Source organism: Perna viridis, chromosome 5 (assembly GCF_037379345.1).
Source record: "Perna viridis isolate PV_CMFRI_1.1 ecotype Kerala chromosome 5, ASM3737934v1, whole genome shotgun sequence".
Lineage (NCBI taxonomy): Eukaryota > Metazoa > Mollusca > Bivalvia > Mytilida > Mytilidae > Perna > Perna viridis.
Window position 1 is genome coordinate 15,573,613 of NC_142449.1, and position 19,074 is coordinate 15,592,686.

A 19,074-nucleotide genomic window follows, 5' to 3' on the forward strand; every position below is an offset into this window, starting at 1 on the left:
AATTTGCTTTGGACTTATTAACAAAAGCACTGAAAAAAAATAGTGTTCACTGTCAATTCTTCACATGTGATTAAGATCTCATAATTTTGTATAAAGTGGTTTTGTCATTAAGGTGTATCTTGTATCGTACACCAAGAAACAGGTGAATCAAAGCTCAGTCAAAAGTTTACCAAGAATAATTGGATAATTAAATGGAAAGAGTGAATAACCAAAATATTATCATGAGTTTCATAAGTTATCGATATTTTCAATATGAATTTAAAATTCTGTGGTTGGCATTGATACTTGCCCTGGGTTACAGGAATGTGGTATAATATTTCAAAAGACAATATTGACCAAATAGGTGTTTTGTCAGCAGCAAATTAAGCTCTCAGGACTAAAATGCAGATTCACAGAAAGGTTTTAAGATTTGTATTGTTTGAAAAGGATATTGATGTAAATGGAGTTGCAGACTGTATACTCTATACTTTTTATAGAATGGCCTGGTGTCTCCACAGCTTTTTAGATCAAGGCCAGGTGTCTCCACAACTTCAATGATTTAAGCTATAGTATAGGAGTTGTAACATGGTGCGAAGGTTTTGGGAATTCCTTTAGATGATGGCCAGGTGTCTCCACAACTTCAATGATTTAAGCTATAGTATAGGAGTTGTAACATGGTGTGAAGGTTTTGGGAATTCTTAAGATATGTGTCCACTTTTACTGTCTTGCACATTCTTTTCATGTATATATAGATACTATAAACATATTTATTTCACTGATTCTGTCGATTGATCATATTTGCAGGTATCAATTTTAGCGGTTTCAAAAAAAAGATATGCATTAAGTAGTGTCAAAAAAAGTCGGCTTAATTGCCTAAAAATGCATGAAATACTTGCAAGACCTTAATAAGTTAATTTATCAATATATTTCTTTGTTTTAAGATTGTACAAGGAAGCATTAAAACAAGCAGCAGTGGACCCATCAACAGGGAAGATAGATATCACTATCCTGACCACAGGGATTAGTGGAGCGGCAAGGAAACGTAAAGCTGAGGTCACTCAATCACTTAAAAAACTTATCAAAGGAAAGGGCAAGGTTCCAACTCTAAAACATCAGAAGTTGTTTGAAGATTTTAAGGAACAGTCTGACTTTGTAAGTTTATTGTTAGTTACGATATACTGCAAACATATTAATTTTCACGGTTTCAAAAAATTTATTAGTATTGTATAGTGTTAAAACGCTATTTCATGTGCACAATTTTTGGCGGTTTTCTGTCCACCATGAAAATAGTGCAAATAAGTACACAGCCAAAATTAGTACGTTTACAGTAAGTGTTTTGGGGTTTGTGATCCTTCAGGATCAAAATACCTTTTGTCACTGGTTCATCACCGAAACTTCCCTACTATTTTTGAATACTACACAAAAAGATAGTCCAAATGTAATTCCTTTTAATATCATTCAATACCTCTTTTATATCCAATAAATATGTTTTTTGCAATTATTCAGTTCAATTGAATTCCATTATTTCTGCAATAAAATTAAGATCCAGTCTTCAAATCAACTGAAGATTTTAGGGACTCCTTTTTGGCCATTAAAGACATTTAGTGAAAATTTTGCACTTAAGAAATTTAGTTCTTGCTGTAATGTGTCAAGAAGTATTGAATGTGTTGAGCATGTTCCTAACACATTAATCAGTTAAAACCTCCATTCTATCATTAATACTTTACCAATTAATAAACAGGAAGTGAAGAGCAGTGATTTTAGCTAAGTGAAATTTGCAGGAAAATTCAAATTCATTAAAAGTGTCTTATTTTTTTTTAAATCTTGTGATCATCATGGGAATTATTTTCTTAAGCTGAGTTATTTTTATTGAAGTTTAATTACAGTGTAAGTGCACTGATAATATAGTTATTGAATGTAAATGCAAACTAAATTTTGGACCGGTTTAAAAAATTTGATGAACCAATCAAAATGATATTTTTCCCGATATTACAATGTTATGCACATGTACAAATCAGAGTGCTGGAGGTTTTTCTTTCTTGTGAAAATTGTCTCATGAACAAGTTTTTGGGGAAAGGGGAAATTTAACAAAATATGTAAATGTGTGTGAAGTTGGATTCTGTTTAACTATTGATTACAGTTTATACTTCAGAAATTTATAGTATTGATTGATATTCAGTTTACATGTATAAAGGGGGGGGAACAGTTCTAAATGATAAGAAAATGCAATGTATGATCACAGTTTTAATTTACATCATGTAATAAAATGAATAATGACTTCATTGATGTTACAACTCATGTTCTTCTGATAGATGTATCAAACAATGGGAATATGAGAGACTTCTGGAATTTCCCATCTGCACCTGTGTTAAAATTTCAAACAAATCTGTATTACAGGCATCATTTCATACTAAACTATGAGCCATTCATATGTCAAGACTTCTACATATTCAGAGTAATGTAGACTTTCAATAAAGATAAACTGTTCTGTATAATGAAACGTTTACCTTATCAACATAAAAAAAAATAGCTTTTTTAATAGATTTATCCTCAGTATTAATTCTGTGTGACATGAGTTTTCTGTTTTGATTGTAATTGGACACTTTGAATTTTTCAGCCTGTTACTAAGGACATGTTTGAAGATGCTCTCAGAGAACTTCAAGATGAAGATTTCCTTATTGTTACCAATAAACTGATTAGATTGTGTCAGTGAGAACATTTATTACTATTGGTTATCAACACTATTCTTTGACTAGAGTTATTTAACCATGTATGGACACAGAATTTAGTAATTCAGCAACATAATGCAAAAGGACTCCATTATTCATTTACATTGTAGCTGTGATCATTTGTTAACCTGAACTATCATCTTACCTAACTCCATGAAAAAAGTAAAAATCAGTTATGATTTGCTTAAATGAAAACTTCATTTGAGTTATTTTAATGAGAATAATGGACTGTAGCTGCTCCATTGTTGTCTTATAAGACTACAAATGTGTTCATTTATGAACATTATTGTTATAAGACTACACATGTGTTCAGGGTTTGTTTATGACTGCAAATGTGTTCAGTGTGATGGCTCCCAGATCACACATGTTCAGTATTTTGTGTTCCAAGATTACATACTTGTTCTGTATTTTTCTATTTACTATACTAGATGAAATGAAGATTGTATATTTGTAGTATTTAGAAGGGCATATAAATGACATGAAATATATATTTTGTGTATTTTTTTTTTTAAATATGTTATGTTTTGGGGGTTTTTTTTTGGGGGGGGGATATTTTTCTAATGTGTAATTTACGTTGATGAACATTAAATGGTACTGTGTAATTTGACTGAAACATGAATAATGATCCTTTTTTGAGTCTGATGCTTGAATTCTTATACTGCAGTATTGCAAAATTGGTAGATGATATTTTTTAAAAACTAGTGATGGAACACCCGATCATATTCTGTGAACCATATCTTTATAGTTAATTTATAGCTTTTTTTTGTGTACAGTATGGAGAGCTCATATAAGTATGAAATTTTTTTTTTTTTTTTTTTTTTTTTTTTTTTTTTTTTGTGCAATTATTAAGTCAGTGCTTTGTAAATGGAAGTAAACCTAAAATAAATGCATTCTAAATTCAGTTTGTTTATTATATCATGTTTTAACTAATAGTGTATGTTATTGGATTTTCTGTAGCCTAACAGAATAGGGATGATGTTCATATTAAGACAACCTGTATCCACTTGTTAGCTCACCTGGCTAAAGGCCATGTGAGCTATTGCCATCACTTGGCATCCGTCGTGTCATTCACATTTTTTCAAAATTTTTCTTTGAAAGTACTTGACCAATTGGAACCAAAGTTGCTATGAATGTTCCTTGGGGTATCCTGCATAGAACTGATTTGGGGATTTTTGATCCGTTGAAAAACATGGCCGCCATTACTAAAAATAGAACATAGGGGTCAGACGGTAGTTTTATTGTATATATCTCCAAAACCGTTAGGTTCAGCTAAATTCTGACATGGATAAAAGTGTTCAGCATGATGAGATCTATCAGCAGTCAAATTTTCATTTTAATCCATTAAGACATGGAGTTACTACCCTTTTTCAATGTTTTCCTTTTTTTTGCAATTTTTAATGTTATTTCTTTCAAAAATCTTGTCCTTTGACACTACTTGACCAATTGAAACCAAACTTGGTACGAATGTTCCTTGGGGTATCCTGCATAGAACTGATGTGGGGATTTTTGATCTGTTGAAAAGAACTGGACTGCCTTGTGGCCCAGTCAATTACATGACTTCAAACTGTTGTTTATATGAATTTCGTGTATGGAAGCTCCACATTTATAAACCCAACCCCTTTTGGAACTTTTAAATGATGAATTCTGCTTCAGCTGGGTTGATTATACCAGGTTGAAGCTTTTTTGCTTAATTTTACATTAACCTAGCAGCTTTGTATTTGGCCTTCAAGGTACCTTTAATTTGATTGCATAAAACTCTGCATCACTTCATGTATGTGTAAGCCATTTAGTTTTGTGATGCATCAACTTCGTGTTTGTCATAATGAGGGTAATGATCTTGCCAAAATCTCAGCAACCTTAAGACTTCGAAGAGAAAAATTATTGGAAAACATGTTCTGAAGCTTTAAAGTATTATTCATCGCATAACGAGTGAGCTCAGACATTCACTTCGTGTATAATTTTCTTACAGATCTCTTCTGTGCAAACTATGGGATTGTTTTATACCTTAACACAATACTGAATAGCTGAATCGGCGAAATGCACTACCAATAGAAAATAAACATGGTGAAACATAATAAATGCATCAGTGTATAGCCTAAATACAAATTAGTAAAAGCTTTTAGAAATCCCCGTAAGTTTCTCAACAATTATGTAATGTATGTGACTGTTAGACTGAATTATAGAAATTTCGATGCTAGTGAAATTAGGAATAGTATTAGGTGCCTATGTATTACAACAAAACAACTAAATTTAATCAGAATACTGTTCACTTGACAACTCGCAAGCAGAGGACCTTGAACACTTCCTGCTTAACTGTACAAGTCTGGAAGACAAAAGATGGGATACACTTATGAGCATAGCCAGAGTTACACAAATGAAGTTTTCTGTTTTGGATACTGATGAAAAGGTTCTAGTCATCTTGAACAGTTCAATTCTGATCGGGAGGGGACAGTCAAATAGAAACTAAATCAAGACAACTAATTTACTCTGATTTGTTATACAACCTCCGTAGTGCTGGATACAAGATGCAAGAGAATACAAAGACAAAGGGCAGAGAGGGTAAAGGTTTTGTTATACTTCATATTAAGTTGTATATGCTCTTTCTAACACATGCAAAAGCAAATATATTTCTTTTACTATATAATCTTGTGTTAATAAGAGAAGTGTGTCCTTAGTAAGCTAATGCTGAGGCCGTAATATGGCTTTAGCATTAGCTTACTAAGAATCTATCACAATTCATGTTAGCCATAATTATTTTTTTTGTAAGTGATGTACTTTTGTATAAAGTACAGAGACAAATGACAATGTTAATACGCACTGTAAACATAACTGGTCACGTTTTACCATAGACTTGTTTCTGATACAAGGTTTCTAGTATTAACAAATATGGATTCTTAGCTGTACAATCATATTTTGTGATACATAAACATTTTAAAAATAATGATTTCGCTGGTCTCCAATGTTTGAGGTGAAGAAAGAATAGAAATAGCGGGAAGCTGTACTTTCCACATTTTTTTTTAAAGTTAAACCAAGAAATTTTATACGTTTGCATTTGTGGAAGTTTTAACTGTGTGGGGTATTTCTTACAGATGCGTCTTCGTAATAATTAGTTGCATATGTAGTCGTACTCTCAAATATTGCATCCCCAGTTTGTCCAATATATTGTTCCCCACATGTTGGACTTGTTGCACTCTTCACGTTGACGTACTCCCAAACAGAGTGGGGAAACGCTCTCGGACCCACGTGGAGTCAGGGAAAATGCCAGAGCGTCAACAGAGCAGCCCAGCCGCTAGTAGAACATATTACTCAGAGTTCTTTGGTCAGGTATCGCCAATGCTGGGCTTCGCTACCTCCCACTACTAACACAATCCCCGCACGGGGCGGTCCTGCGAGATCCGCAAGGATAGTCAAGACCGTAAAAACCACCAATTGACTCGGCTGGACATGTTGCGCATGCAGTGTACCAGGTTTCGTGTTTTACAGTTCATGTTGGCATTGTCCTTGAAAACCTCTCCAGTTATAAATTATAGTATATTCCCTTCGTCAAGAAACGCACATTTGCCACAACTCGCGGATCGTGGCATTTAGTTACGCTTTTGTTTCCATCATAAGAGAATTCTGCTTTTGTAGGTAACTGTTTTAGATTTGGAGGTTGTCAATTAATTCTTTCATTTTTGGGGGATTGGTGAAGAGTGGGAAGATACTTTTTAGCAGTTTTAAGAATACAATGGTTACTTGGATTATGGGTGACAACATACTTAGATATATAAGATGACCTGTTGAAACGCCTTGTCAATTTTTTTTAAAAATCATGAATATTTCATGCATACTATAGAAGAGGGGGTGGACAGGGGGTACTTCTCGTTGCAAAGCCTCTACTGTCGTACCCGATACCATCAGAGTTTGTCCTTTCCAGTTATATCATGCACGGGCGTAGGAACCGGTACGGTTGGTACTGCTCTGAACGTACCAATAATTTTTGACAGGTACGGTATGCCACACCATGCAATAATTTTCACATTTTCGCGGTAAGGCCTCGTGTCCCTATATCAAAAACTGTACCAATAAGATTTTGCTTCCTACGCCTATGCCGTGTGTTAATGTTCGCGCTCTAGTAGTATCACTCGGTTAACGAAAGCTATATTTTAATAGCCTAGTTGGCCGAGTGGTCTAGAGCATTCGAATTAGTGCCGGCGGTGTTGCATGCATAATGTCAAAGAAGAGAGTTGGTTCGAATCCCACTGAGGGATAGACCGAATTTGCATCCATTTTAGAGTTTGGGTATAGCTTAGGCTTAGATTATACATTTGGGCCCATGACAAAGAGGATCTGAACAATTTCATCACACGTGACAACTGCCAGCACCCTTCTATCAAGTTCACCCATGAAACATCTACCACAACAATCTCATTACTCAATACCCCAGTACCCCTTATTAGAGGGTGAGCTGTCAACGGACCTATACTCGAAACCAACTGATATCCACCTATTCATTATGCAAAAGAGCTGTCACCCGATGCACCTGACTAAAAATATACCATTTAGTCAAGCTCTTCGGCTAAGGCGCAATTGTTCCACGCTGAATCTTAGTTTAAACATATTTTATTTATAAATATCGTATATATGTGCAAGATAGATCAAACAAAGTTTGACAAACAGGATTCGGAAACAAGCACTAAGCTTTTATTAATCCGTCTCCTTAACAATACTGACAATTTATACATTTAAACATACAACAAGCATGCTTAGGAAATAAGAAACATGTACATGTACTACTAGGTAATACAATATAAATATTGACAATGAAAAGAAATTAAATAAAATATATATATATGATCATGTTGGAAAGAATGAAAGGAGTATTGAGATGCAGTTCAACAGAAGCGTTTGCTCTGAACAATGTATTTTTGAACAAGTTTAAATACATAGATATTTTCATCAAATGTTAGAATATCTGACCCATACAATAACAAATTTATATCTATATGATGATTAAGTGTATTTAAAGTTAAAGAACGAAGCTGGTCATACTTATGACACTGAAAAAGAAAATGATAGGTTGATTCGACATGACCACATCAGCAGTTTGGAGAGTTCTACAAGATTTCGAAGGAACAGGTGCTCGTTAAGGGAGCTGCTGTTCGTGCAAAGCCTTGCATGTAGTACCTGTCCTTGTCTTGTTCCTGTATAATAATATTTTGGATATGAATATGTATGTGTCTCTAGTTTTCTTTTAAATATGCTTAATGAACCAGACATTCGTGTTTCCAATGGCAAACTATTCCACAGGCGGATAGTCGAAGGCAGAAAGTATTCAGAGTACAAGTTTGTGCGTGTACGACAATTAACAATGTTACGAACCTGACGAGTGAAGTGTCCGTGTGTCGATTACCAACTGAAATATGAACAAGGTCCCATAAATAAAAATCAAGTTCACCCATGAAACATCTACCACAACAATCTCATTCTTCCATACCACAGTACCCCTTATCAGAGGGTAAGCAGTCAACAGACCTGTACTCGAAACCAACTGACACCCACCTATTCATTTGCAAAAGAGCTGTCACCCGCTGCACCTGACTAAAAATATACCATTTAGTCAAGCTCTTTGGCTAAGGCACAATTGTTCCAATGCTGAATCTTTAAAAAGGCGTTTGGTTCAACTGAAGTGAAGATCAATCTAAGAAGAAGGGATATAAGTTAATAGCACCATCAAAGAAGATTCCGGAAAAAAAATTATAACATCCCAAGAAGTAGCATGTTACATGCTTGTATAGTTTATTTTCCTTTTCAGTGTTTGTTTGCGTTTCTAGTTGAATATCTCACAAAATTTAAGATCATCTCAAATTTGTATTTCAATGTTTTACTTTCCATAATAATTTAAATAAGTCACATGAATTCACTTGATGATACAACTGTAAGTTGTGTTCACGTTATTTACCACCCTACACACTCAGTTTATACGTAGCACTGGAGAAGGTTGACTGAAAATAATCGAGTTATGGAACAATAGAGCAATATCCCGTTTTTTTGTACTTTAACTCAAAAACACTTCCACCGAATGATATGACATTGTAAATCAATTTAGACTATCGATTTGTATTTAACATACCCTTCAGAAACAATAAATTTCGGGAATCTATGGGAATCGCATTGCCTGTACGTCTGTTTGTCAGTGTAAACTTTTTTAAGTCTTATTGCAAGTATTTCAGTTCTTTGACCACTTCCATTCAGTTCGGAATTTCATCATTTGTCAAACATTTAATCACAATCAAAATTCAGAGCTGTACCAAGCTCAACCTTTGAGCTAGTTTCAGGGTTTTACCTTTGCGGGTGTATCTAGTTGCGCCCCGTGACGCATTATATTCTTTTATGCAATAAATGACTTAGTACCAAGAGGTATTATCTGTGCCAGGAAATCATACCTGTGGCAGTCAAGCTTTTGATTGTGTTAAAAATACCACTCGTATTATTATTTATTATATAGAATCTATCTGATATTTTGTCATTTTTCATCATGGTGGTTGTGTTTTGTAGTAATGGATATATAGTAAAATGTAAAGAAATAGTTGAAAAGCATTTAAGTACAATCATTGCCAATTTAATTGATCTAACTCATGATCCTGTGTTATTTACTCCTCAGTCGAATCTTCCGTAAATATACGAGTTACACAGTCACAGGTAATGTAATTATATCCGGTGACATGTATGTAGATTTTATCGTAATCACTCCTGCGCTTTGAACACATGATAAATGCGGAGTTGAGAAAAAAAGTCATATTTGACGCTGAAGAAAATTTTTAATCAAGGCCAGCCAACCCGAAGGCAAGGTAACAAAACTTTGTAAGTTAAAGTCATAATAGTAATATCAGTTAAGCGCAGCCTACAACCTAGTCCGAATTCCCTCTGACCCTGCAACCCTCCTTTTATTATTTTGCAGTGACGGATCCAGAGTTTTAGGTAAAGGGGGGAGGGAAAAAAATTCTTGACAGGATCACCGGTGAAAATCACGAATTTGCTAGGGGGTGTGGGGTCATGCCCCCCTCCGAGATAATTTTGAAATATTTAACCTCAGATCCTGTAAGGCTGTATTCTGAGAGTGTCTTGAACAATATTTCAACAATTTTTAAAAATTACAATTTTCTAAGGGGCTGGGCCCCCAGAATCCACCACTGTTTGGATTTTTATGTCGGGTTGGGCCTTGGGGTAAGATGTGTCATATAAAAAGTACCGCCCCTCAACCGCTTCTTGGGCCTTGGGATAAGATGTGTCATACATGATACAAAAAGTACTGCCCCTCAACCGCTTCTAACGACTTTCAAGTTGAAATCGTGCATGTCACACTTACCAAGTTCGATTCCAGAATCATTTTCCATTATGCTGATACCATATTTTCTACAAAATATACATTTTTTATTGAAGTTCAGATAATTTTTCACAAGAGACCCAGCTTTGTTGACATTTTGAATTATCACACATGTGAACACAGAACAGAACAAAAATGTTTATTTATAGTTGGATGCACTTTACAAAAACATAAACTCTGTGGAGCTTTTATACTGACTCGCATAACAAAACAACACATACAAGTATGCAAAAGTCATGCAGACATACACATATACAGATAGATAATTAGACGCATGCAATACATATATCATTTAAATACAAATTTAAGTACATGTAATGTTAAAGCACTACATAAAAAGCACATTGATAAACTAAACTAGCAAGCTACATGTAAAACTTTAATGAGCACTTAATATAATAAATAAATAATTGAGTAAAATAACGGAGTAAAATAAATGGTAAGAATACACTAGAGATAAAGCTAAGCTTTATGTCAGAATACAGATGATTGAGCAAAATTAGCAGTTGGCAGAGCTTGTCACTTTTGGAACAGAACAGAGCAGACAAAATTTAGGAAACTGGAATCTTACAGAATATTTCATAATTCCGGTGAAAAACTACATGTCTGCTACCATTCCATTCCAAATGTAACCAGCTCCGCCTAGTCTGTACTTCCTTTTCCAACATTGAAAATCTTCTCCTCTGAAAGATGGATTGAAACAAAATTTAGCATAAATGTTATTTAGAACATCTTCAACAATCTGTTCGTGGGAATTTTTGATCTCGCAAAAAACATTGCCGCTGTTTTTAAAAATAGACCATGGGGGTCAAATTGCAGAAATTTGCACATATCTCAAATGGATATAGGGATAGATATTTAACAATGTATTTCTATCATGTTTGTATCTCTGCTTGTTGTACAAGGAGAAGTATAAGATGGACTACCATCACATTTTCTAGAGCATCCTCCCTTGGTAAACCTTGCATATGGTCCTTAATAGGAAAATAAAGAATTTGATTTTTATAAAATTTGATTTGTATTAGTAATCACAAATAAGATGCCTATAATATTCTTCTTTTTTTTTTTTTGTATTAATATTTTCACTACATTGCAGATGCTGACAGCAAGAATGAATATCTCAAGATTTTTAAGTAACTTCTTCAAACAACAAATGAAATCAACAATAAGTAAAACTTCCATTATTGACTCGGGATCACAAATGAAACTAAGTCATGTGACATGTCAAAGATCATTTTCAATACTTAATAATGAAGGAATTAATAAATCAACAAAATCCTTAAACCCAGATCAGTGTAGATTATTAGTACCAATACAACCATCTCATACACCAGTTAGAACTTATAAAGCCAAAGGTGTTCTGGAACTTAGGTGTAAAGGATGTTTCTTTGAAAAGAGAGAGGGTCGATTGTATGTGGAATGTACACTCAAACCAAGACATAGGCAGATGAAAAAAATTGCAACACACAAGTTATTTAGAGATGAGTACTCTAAAGGCAAAGTTGCAGAAGGAGTATGGTGGCAGTACAGAAAAGACAGATATTACAGACAAGGGAAATCAATGTTTGCAAATTATAATTGGCTTGGTGACAGACTTGGAAAGGACATTTAAATTGATCAATAAATAGTCCAAACAAACTAAATTTTACCTTTTTCATTTTCATTTCCACTGAATAACATAGATACAAACACATGTAATCTTTTTAGTTCACCAAGACCAAAGGTTAGGTCATCACTTGGTGTCTGAGGTCATATGTTTAATTTTAACATATGAAATTTAAAAATTGTATCTGGCAGGTTTTTCATCACAAACAAAGTGGACAATATCTGTCTATCTATCTATCTATTTATATATATATAGAAGGGTCTGAAAAATTCCTGATGATGTTAGAACTTTCAAATTTGCGATGCAAATTTTTGGTCGTTCCCTCCGCGGGACTCTAACTCGTACCACTGTGACATCTATGGCAACACCGCCTGCACAAAGTCTAGTGCCCTAGACCACTCGAGTCCCGTGCAGGGAACGATCAAAAATTTGCATCGCAAATTTGACAGTTCTAACGTCATTGGGAATTTTTCAGACCCTTCTATATATATATAGTGTTGTTGACTACACACACATAAATACTTATTACAAAGATTTTGCGGCTTTAAAGTAGAAGATTTGACAGAATTGTCAGATCATTGTTTATTAAATTGCTGCTTTCTGACATGTTTTCATAATAACCCTCATAACATTTATAGAGATAACCTAACCCCACTTACATGGGAAATTCTAATGAAATAATGATGCAATTGAAAATTATAAAACCAACTTGCAATGTGAACTAATGAAACACAAACTAAATGCTTTTTTACTTGATAATTTTAGTAATAGCAATGTAGCAGTGGAAAATTTTAACTCCATACTACATGAAACAACTTCTATGTCAGCTAAATTTATTAAAGGAAAAACATTCAGCAAAAGATCTAAAAAGAAAAAGAAAGAATAGTTCTCTCATTCATGCCGAGAGCTCAGAAACACTGTAAAAAATTATCCTTTAGTTGTAAATAAATACCCAAATAATGACACTTATAGAATCAAGTACTACTCCTTCCTGTCTAGATACCGACGAAAATGTAAGATAGAAGAAAATAAATTCAAGAAGCAAATTTGTGATGATATATTCAAACATGACCAAAGAACTTAAAACATTTTGGACCATGATCAATCGATTTAATAACTCCTGTACTGAAAACAATGACAACATTATTAATAAGGAAGCTTTTACTACATTTTTCGAAAATATCAACAAACATTCTGAATATAACCCAAATAATATTTTTCACAATTCTATAAATGAGCAATTAAGAAATTATAATAATGATAAAAATAATCCAAATATAATATTCAAAGGGGAGTGTTTTCTAAAACAATGGAACAAAAGCTACATTTCTTTGATACACAAAAAAAGGAGATAAAATCAACCCATCAAACTTGTAATCTAGGAAAACTTTTTAATAAAATTATATTAACTAGAATCATGAAATTAATAAATAATGATTATCTCATTTGCAAAAATCAAATTGGATTTGAAGAAAAGTGCAGAACTACTGACCACATCTTTACAATCAAGTCAAAAATCGATGCATATGAAACAAAGAAAAAGAAAGTTTTTGCAGCATTTATAGATCTAAGAAAGGCTTTCGATACAGTATGGCAAGAAGGTTTATTTTATAAACTTTGTAAAAATAAATTCCCTACCCAAATTTTTAATATATTATATTCAATGTATAGAGACCCTAGTTGCAGAACCAAGTTCAAACAAGGCCTAGGTAAAACATTTGTATCAAGATGTGGTGTAAAACAAGGAGATGTTCTTAGACCCATTTTATTTAATCTATACATCAATGATCTTGTTACAAATCTAAATGAATCTCAAACTGATCCAGTTGTTCTGGGTGATCTTACCATTATTTCTCTTTTGTATGCAGACGATATTATTTTACTGTCAGGGTTGGGGCTGACTAAATTGAAATGTAATTGATTACATAATGATTACTTAGGGTTTTTTTTTTTTTTTTTTTTTTTTTGGGGGGGGGGGTCGATTACAGCATGATTACTTGAATTTTCTTGTGTAATTAATTGCATTTGATTACATTTGATGAAGTAATCATGATTACATATGATTACATGACTTGAAAAATTAAGTAACAACAATTGAGTAGAGGATATGTTAGCTGTATATATAAGTGCTTGCTTTTGTTCACACAAGACAGAATTTAGTGGCCTCTGTGTCTCGTGCATCAAATTTCAGATGTTGATTTTGTGAAGTTAGATTTATAGTTGATTAAGATTTTTTGGACTGTTATGTTGAACATAGATTTCCCTGTGCTTTCTCTGTAAATAAATTTAAAAATACAAATATTTCAATACCTGATTTTCTTGTCATTTACAGAGTCATCTCCCTTAATTTTGAAAATTACAGTGCATTCTATACAATTTTTATCTCCTAAGAACACGGGTTATATGAAGAACTGAATGTAAATTTCTGTTTACTATGGCTATTCCAACAAATATCAAAAATAAAAATATGTAGACTTTTTACCCATGAATCACATTTTGCATAATTCTTACCTGGAGTACTACTTAAAATGTCATGCTGTTTATAAATGATTTATGGTATAACTGCTACAGCATTAATGTGCTTCTGCAATAAAGTATTATCTTAATTAACTTTTTTAATTACAGGTGAAAAATGCATTTTGTTGAACAATAAGAAATTCGAAAATCATCAAATGATATAAAACTTCATATTTTGACAGCGATTAAAGAAGCTGTGCAAGCACAAGCTTATGAATTTTTTTAAAAATCTCATAAATTCAATACAGAATATATGGAACGCCTAAACTGTCTGATGAGATACACATTTGTTTACGTGTTGTCAATATTACATTACTTGCTGTGGTTTTATAATTTCATGTGGTCATTTTGTATTTACGTTATGTCGTTTTGTCTTTACGTTCTACCAGTACGTCTTTACGTTCTGTCTTTTCGTCTTTTCGTTCTATAATTTTGTCTTTACGTTCTGTCGTTTTATGATTACGTTATGTCAACATATATTTACGTTATGTGGATTCATTTTTACGTGCAGTGGTTTTCTTATAACGTGAGGTCGTTTCATCTTTACGTTATGTCGATCTCTAAATACTTTGTATAGCCAAATTTTACCAATGGAGAACAAAGAAATACAAATTAATAAACAAGGGCTTTCATCATTCATGCAGCAGTAAGATGCATAATGGGAATAGCATTTGTAATTTTTATGTTGTTTTTTTTTTTTCAGACGCACATTCACCCCATAACCTTTTTTAGAATTATAAAAAAAATTTCTGAAATAAATTCCATTGAATTTTTCTATATGAACTCGGTAAAACGTATGATAAAATTAATACCCAAGTGGCAATCTAAGAATTATTTTCTCATTTCATAATTGTTACCCAAGGGACATGCAATACTTATAATAATCATTCTTTTAACATTTTAAATGAACTCCTAAATAAAGCAAACATATTTTTTTGTAAATGATCTGAATTCAATTTACAATACACAATATAGTTATTGCTCAGTTTAAGCATTTGTAAAACATATACATAATTCAATTCTTATAAATTCTATTTACAGGAATCATAAAATAATCAGAAAGTAATCGTGATTACAACCTATTTTCCTTGAGTAATCATTTGCATTTGATTACATATAATCAAAAAGAGACACGATTACTGATTACATGTGATTATTGAAAAATGTAATCGATTACAGATGATTACTTATTACGATTACCCCATCCCTGTTTAATGCCCAACACCGAAAGTGGTCTACAAAAATCTCTAGGCGTATTAGAAAAATTTTGTTCATCATGGAAACTAGATATAAACGAACAAAAGTCTAAAATAATGGTCTTCAGTTCTGATGGGAAAACCCATTTAAACAGTTTTAAAATCAGTAATACCTATATTAAAACTGTAAAAACATACTGCTATCTTGGAATAACTTTTAAATGCAACTGTAATATAAATTTATCCACAAAACTATTAATGGAAAAGGGCCACAAAGCCTGGTTCAAAATTTAGGAAACCATGGGACTTAATAATGCTAGTTGTCTATTGGAAAAACTATTTGACTCACTTGTAAGTCCAATTACATTATATGGATGTAAAGTGTGGGGTGCATATTGCAATCTTAATGATACTGAACCATTTGAACACTTACATATTAAATTTATCAAAGAAATTTTAGGAATACATACATGTAGTAAAGCAACAAATGTATGCTTAACAGAGCTTAATAGACACCCTTTACATGAAAGTAAAACTACTAGCAATAAAATATTGGGAACATATGTCCAATTCAGCGAATACATTGGTCAACGAAATATACACAAATATCTCTGATTCAAATAAGTGGATAATAAAAATTAAATTATGAATAAAGAAACTTGGTTTTTGCTACTTAATTGATAACTACAGTAATATCAAAAATGTCTTATCTAATATCAAACAAAGACTCCATGATCAAACCTTACATGGCCAAAATAGTAGTATAGGTGAAAGCAAGAAATTATCTTTCTATAAAACTATCTATAGACAAAACCAAAGGCCTTCCAATGTTGATGTCTGTAGATACAAGTCTGTTAGGTCAAATTTGTAAATATAGAATAAGTGCCCACTCTCTAGCAATAGAGAAAGGTCGCTATAAAAATATTACTCAAAATAACAGAATTTGCACAATATGTACCACTGGGCAAATAGAATATGAATTGCACTTCTTTATTCATTGCCCAGCCTACAATTCATATAGAAAAGAACTAATTACTAAGCTAATCAAAGTACAGAAGTACTGAGTCAATAAAGCCTTAATATTTTGCTCTGTTTCTTGCTGCGCAATCACATTTCTAAATATAAAAAAGGATTGTAATATTTTAAACTAGGGAAAGTAATATTATTACCATTCTTCCTTTTAGAAGATTTTTTTTTCAAGAACTGTAAGATAATTTACGCTAAATTTTATTTTAGGTAGGTCATGACAAGTGTTTGATTGGGGTTCATAAGAATCATGAACGATTCTTGTTAGTTCATCTGTTCATAAATACATCCCTATCTCAGTTTTGCCCTCTCCCGCAAGCAAAGTTTTCTGTGTAAATCGCATTTAAACTAAAGGAGTCATCATTTTCGTCTGCTCACGCGTCTACGTATCTAGAAAAAAAAACAGTCCTAATTAAACTGGTTCATGGATTATAAATAAAGAAGGAAAGGGATAAAGAATACTTTTTTGGGGAAGGTTGGTCACCATGTATAAATGAGCGTGAAGGAAGATAATTATTGCCTTACTGAATTTTGCTGATTCAATGAAATAAGTTTGTAGTAATGCAATTGAAGCAATTAATGCCGATAATACCTACAGAATAATGTGAAAACAACGTTGTTTTTTTTTTTAATCAGAGAAGATCGATAGGTCTGATCTAATTATTTTTTCGCCATTACTACCGAAGATTGCCGACAGGACATTCACCAGGGTTAAAAATACTTTAACCTTGATGAAAGAATGTTTTCTGTTTTACCCAAATATGTTTTATTAACCAGTGTTTCGGTAGAAAGAACCAAGACTCAGACCCGAGACTCCGAGTACATTTCTGACCTTCCGAAAAGTATAACTACATAAAAAGTAGATAAATGACTTTATGTATTCATTTTAGATGTATTAATTCATAATTATTGATTTTATTTCTAAATTTAATTATTTAAACCGGCAGGCGTATACATTTCTTCTACAGGCCGATTTTAACCTGGCAGGCGTATTTAAGTAGGACCGGAAATCGCGCAAATTTTTCCGGACCAGCGGCTAAAAGTACCGGTCATGTCCGACGAATTTTGCCATGACTGCTACAAGGAGTCTTCATCACACAATTTTAGTCCTGTTTAATATATTGTAGCCTTATTGAAATTGCACAATTGCCTGATTACAGTTTTGCTCTATCAATGAAAATCCCTACATCAATTCTATACATGATACCCCAAGGAACAATCATACAAACTTTGGATCCAATTGGTCAAGTGGTGTCAGACGAGAAATTTTTTTAACGAAATACCATTAAAAATAGCAAAAAAAAACACATCGAAAAAGGGCAATTACTCCAACATGGCTTTTTGAAGATATATGCGAAAAACTACTGTCTGACTCCTATGTTCTATTTTTAGTAATGGCGGCCATGTTTTTCGACGGATCAAAAATCTGTTCTATGCAGGATACCCTAAGGAATATTCATACCAAGTTTGGTTCTAATTGGTCAAGTAGTGTCAGATGAGGTGGTAACTGCCACCATTTAGGAATGACGGGCCAAAAAGGGACCACTCTGGTCAAATTTTAATTCTAATGTCAAATGTCTAATCGCAATCAAATTCAAAAGCTATACCAAACTTGAATGGTGTGGCCAAACTAATTGTAAACAGTATTTTATTACGAGATATAACATGCATAATACAGTTGGATATATACAATACTGGGATAGGAAAACTAGTGTTGAACACTTTTATAAATTCCCCTCACATCTTGCCCCAACTGTTCGAGGTTCGACCTGTGCAGATATGTCAAACTCCTCCGTGCGAAGCATGTTATTTTTTAATATTAGATCACTGCAGGAGGATACCATCCAACTTCTAAAGGGTTAACATAATATTAATCCGCATTAAGACATTCTCTTCTGTGGGCATGTTCAAATTATTTCTTGCTTTTCTACATGTGAGATTAGAAGTTGTATTTTTTTGCAGAATGGTTACATTTGGTTATTTTGAAGGAATTATACAAGTTACCATAATTTTCCTTTCTTTGCCATTTTCTGAAGGAGGTGGTCAACGATTTAAGAATGGGTTTAGATTATTATTTCCAAATAAAAATGCTGTTTGCACTTATAAGTAGATATGACCATGCACATAGGAAATAAACCGGAACGAGCATTTACAGGGCCTTTAACATAACAATCAATATTTTAATGAAATACAAAATTTGAATATGTAAGATAACAAATCGAAAATTCAAGAATTTTCAACTTTCTACCTTGAATTTTCAAGTTATTTTCTTAAGTTGTCGGAAAAAAATGAAAAAAAAAGATTGGCTGATAGTCTTCCGCAGAATTTACTTAATGAAAGTGTGAGTCAAATCATTGACGACGAAATTCATAGCGATCGATAAAACGAACCCACGTGAATGTTAATGCAATGAAAACAGTGACAGAAATATATAATACTCAAAATATAACATAATATAATATTATACAAAAAACATCCCTTCAGCACCTGCGCACGGAGTTTTCATGTCATAGTGACACGTTATGCCAGAGCTTGTCGTAATTACGCAGACTTTTTGTTTCGCGCAAGACTTGTGGTCGGGATTGAGCAACTCGGACTCCACTAAAAACTGGGTGCATGGACCAGGTGCACCGGTAGGGTAAGCGTCCTCTGCTT

General features: G+C 33.1%; 2 protein-coding genes across 5 annotated transcripts in view; both read left to right on the plus strand.

Moving 5' to 3' along the window:
• The window catches only part of LOC148616220 (DNA replication licensing factor mcm4-A-like), a 36,858-nt gene extending 33,249 nt beyond the window's left edge, over nt 1-3,609 (plus strand). For both annotated transcript variants that reach the window (XM_088583036.1, XM_088583037.1), the window contains exons 17-18: nt 921-1,131; nt 2,597-3,609. In XM_088583036.1, coding sequence (XP_088439162.1) covers nt 921-1,131; nt 2,597-2,692 — 307 coding nt within the window. In that variant the 3' untranslated portion in view covers nt 2,693-3,609. The remainder of the gene's footprint in view (nt 1-920; nt 1,132-2,596) is intronic.
• The window catches only part of LOC148616219 (uncharacterized), a 58,685-nt gene extending 46,968 nt beyond the window's left edge, over nt 1-11,717 (plus strand). Inside the window, exons 1-2 of one of the 3 annotated variants that reach the window (XR_015922123.1) lie at nt 9,368-9,551; nt 11,171-11,310. Coding sequence is in view for 2 of the 3 variants with exons in the window: in XM_088583046.1 (XP_088439172.1) it covers nt 11,171-11,686 (516 nt within the window). In the remaining variant the exon portion in view is untranslated. Of the gene's footprint in view, nt 1-9,367; nt 9,552-11,170 lie in introns of those variants that run through there. The other 2 variants (XM_088583047.1, XM_088583046.1) reach the window with 2 other exon arrangements.
• The last annotated feature ends 7,357 nt before the right edge of the window (nt 11,718-19,074 follow it).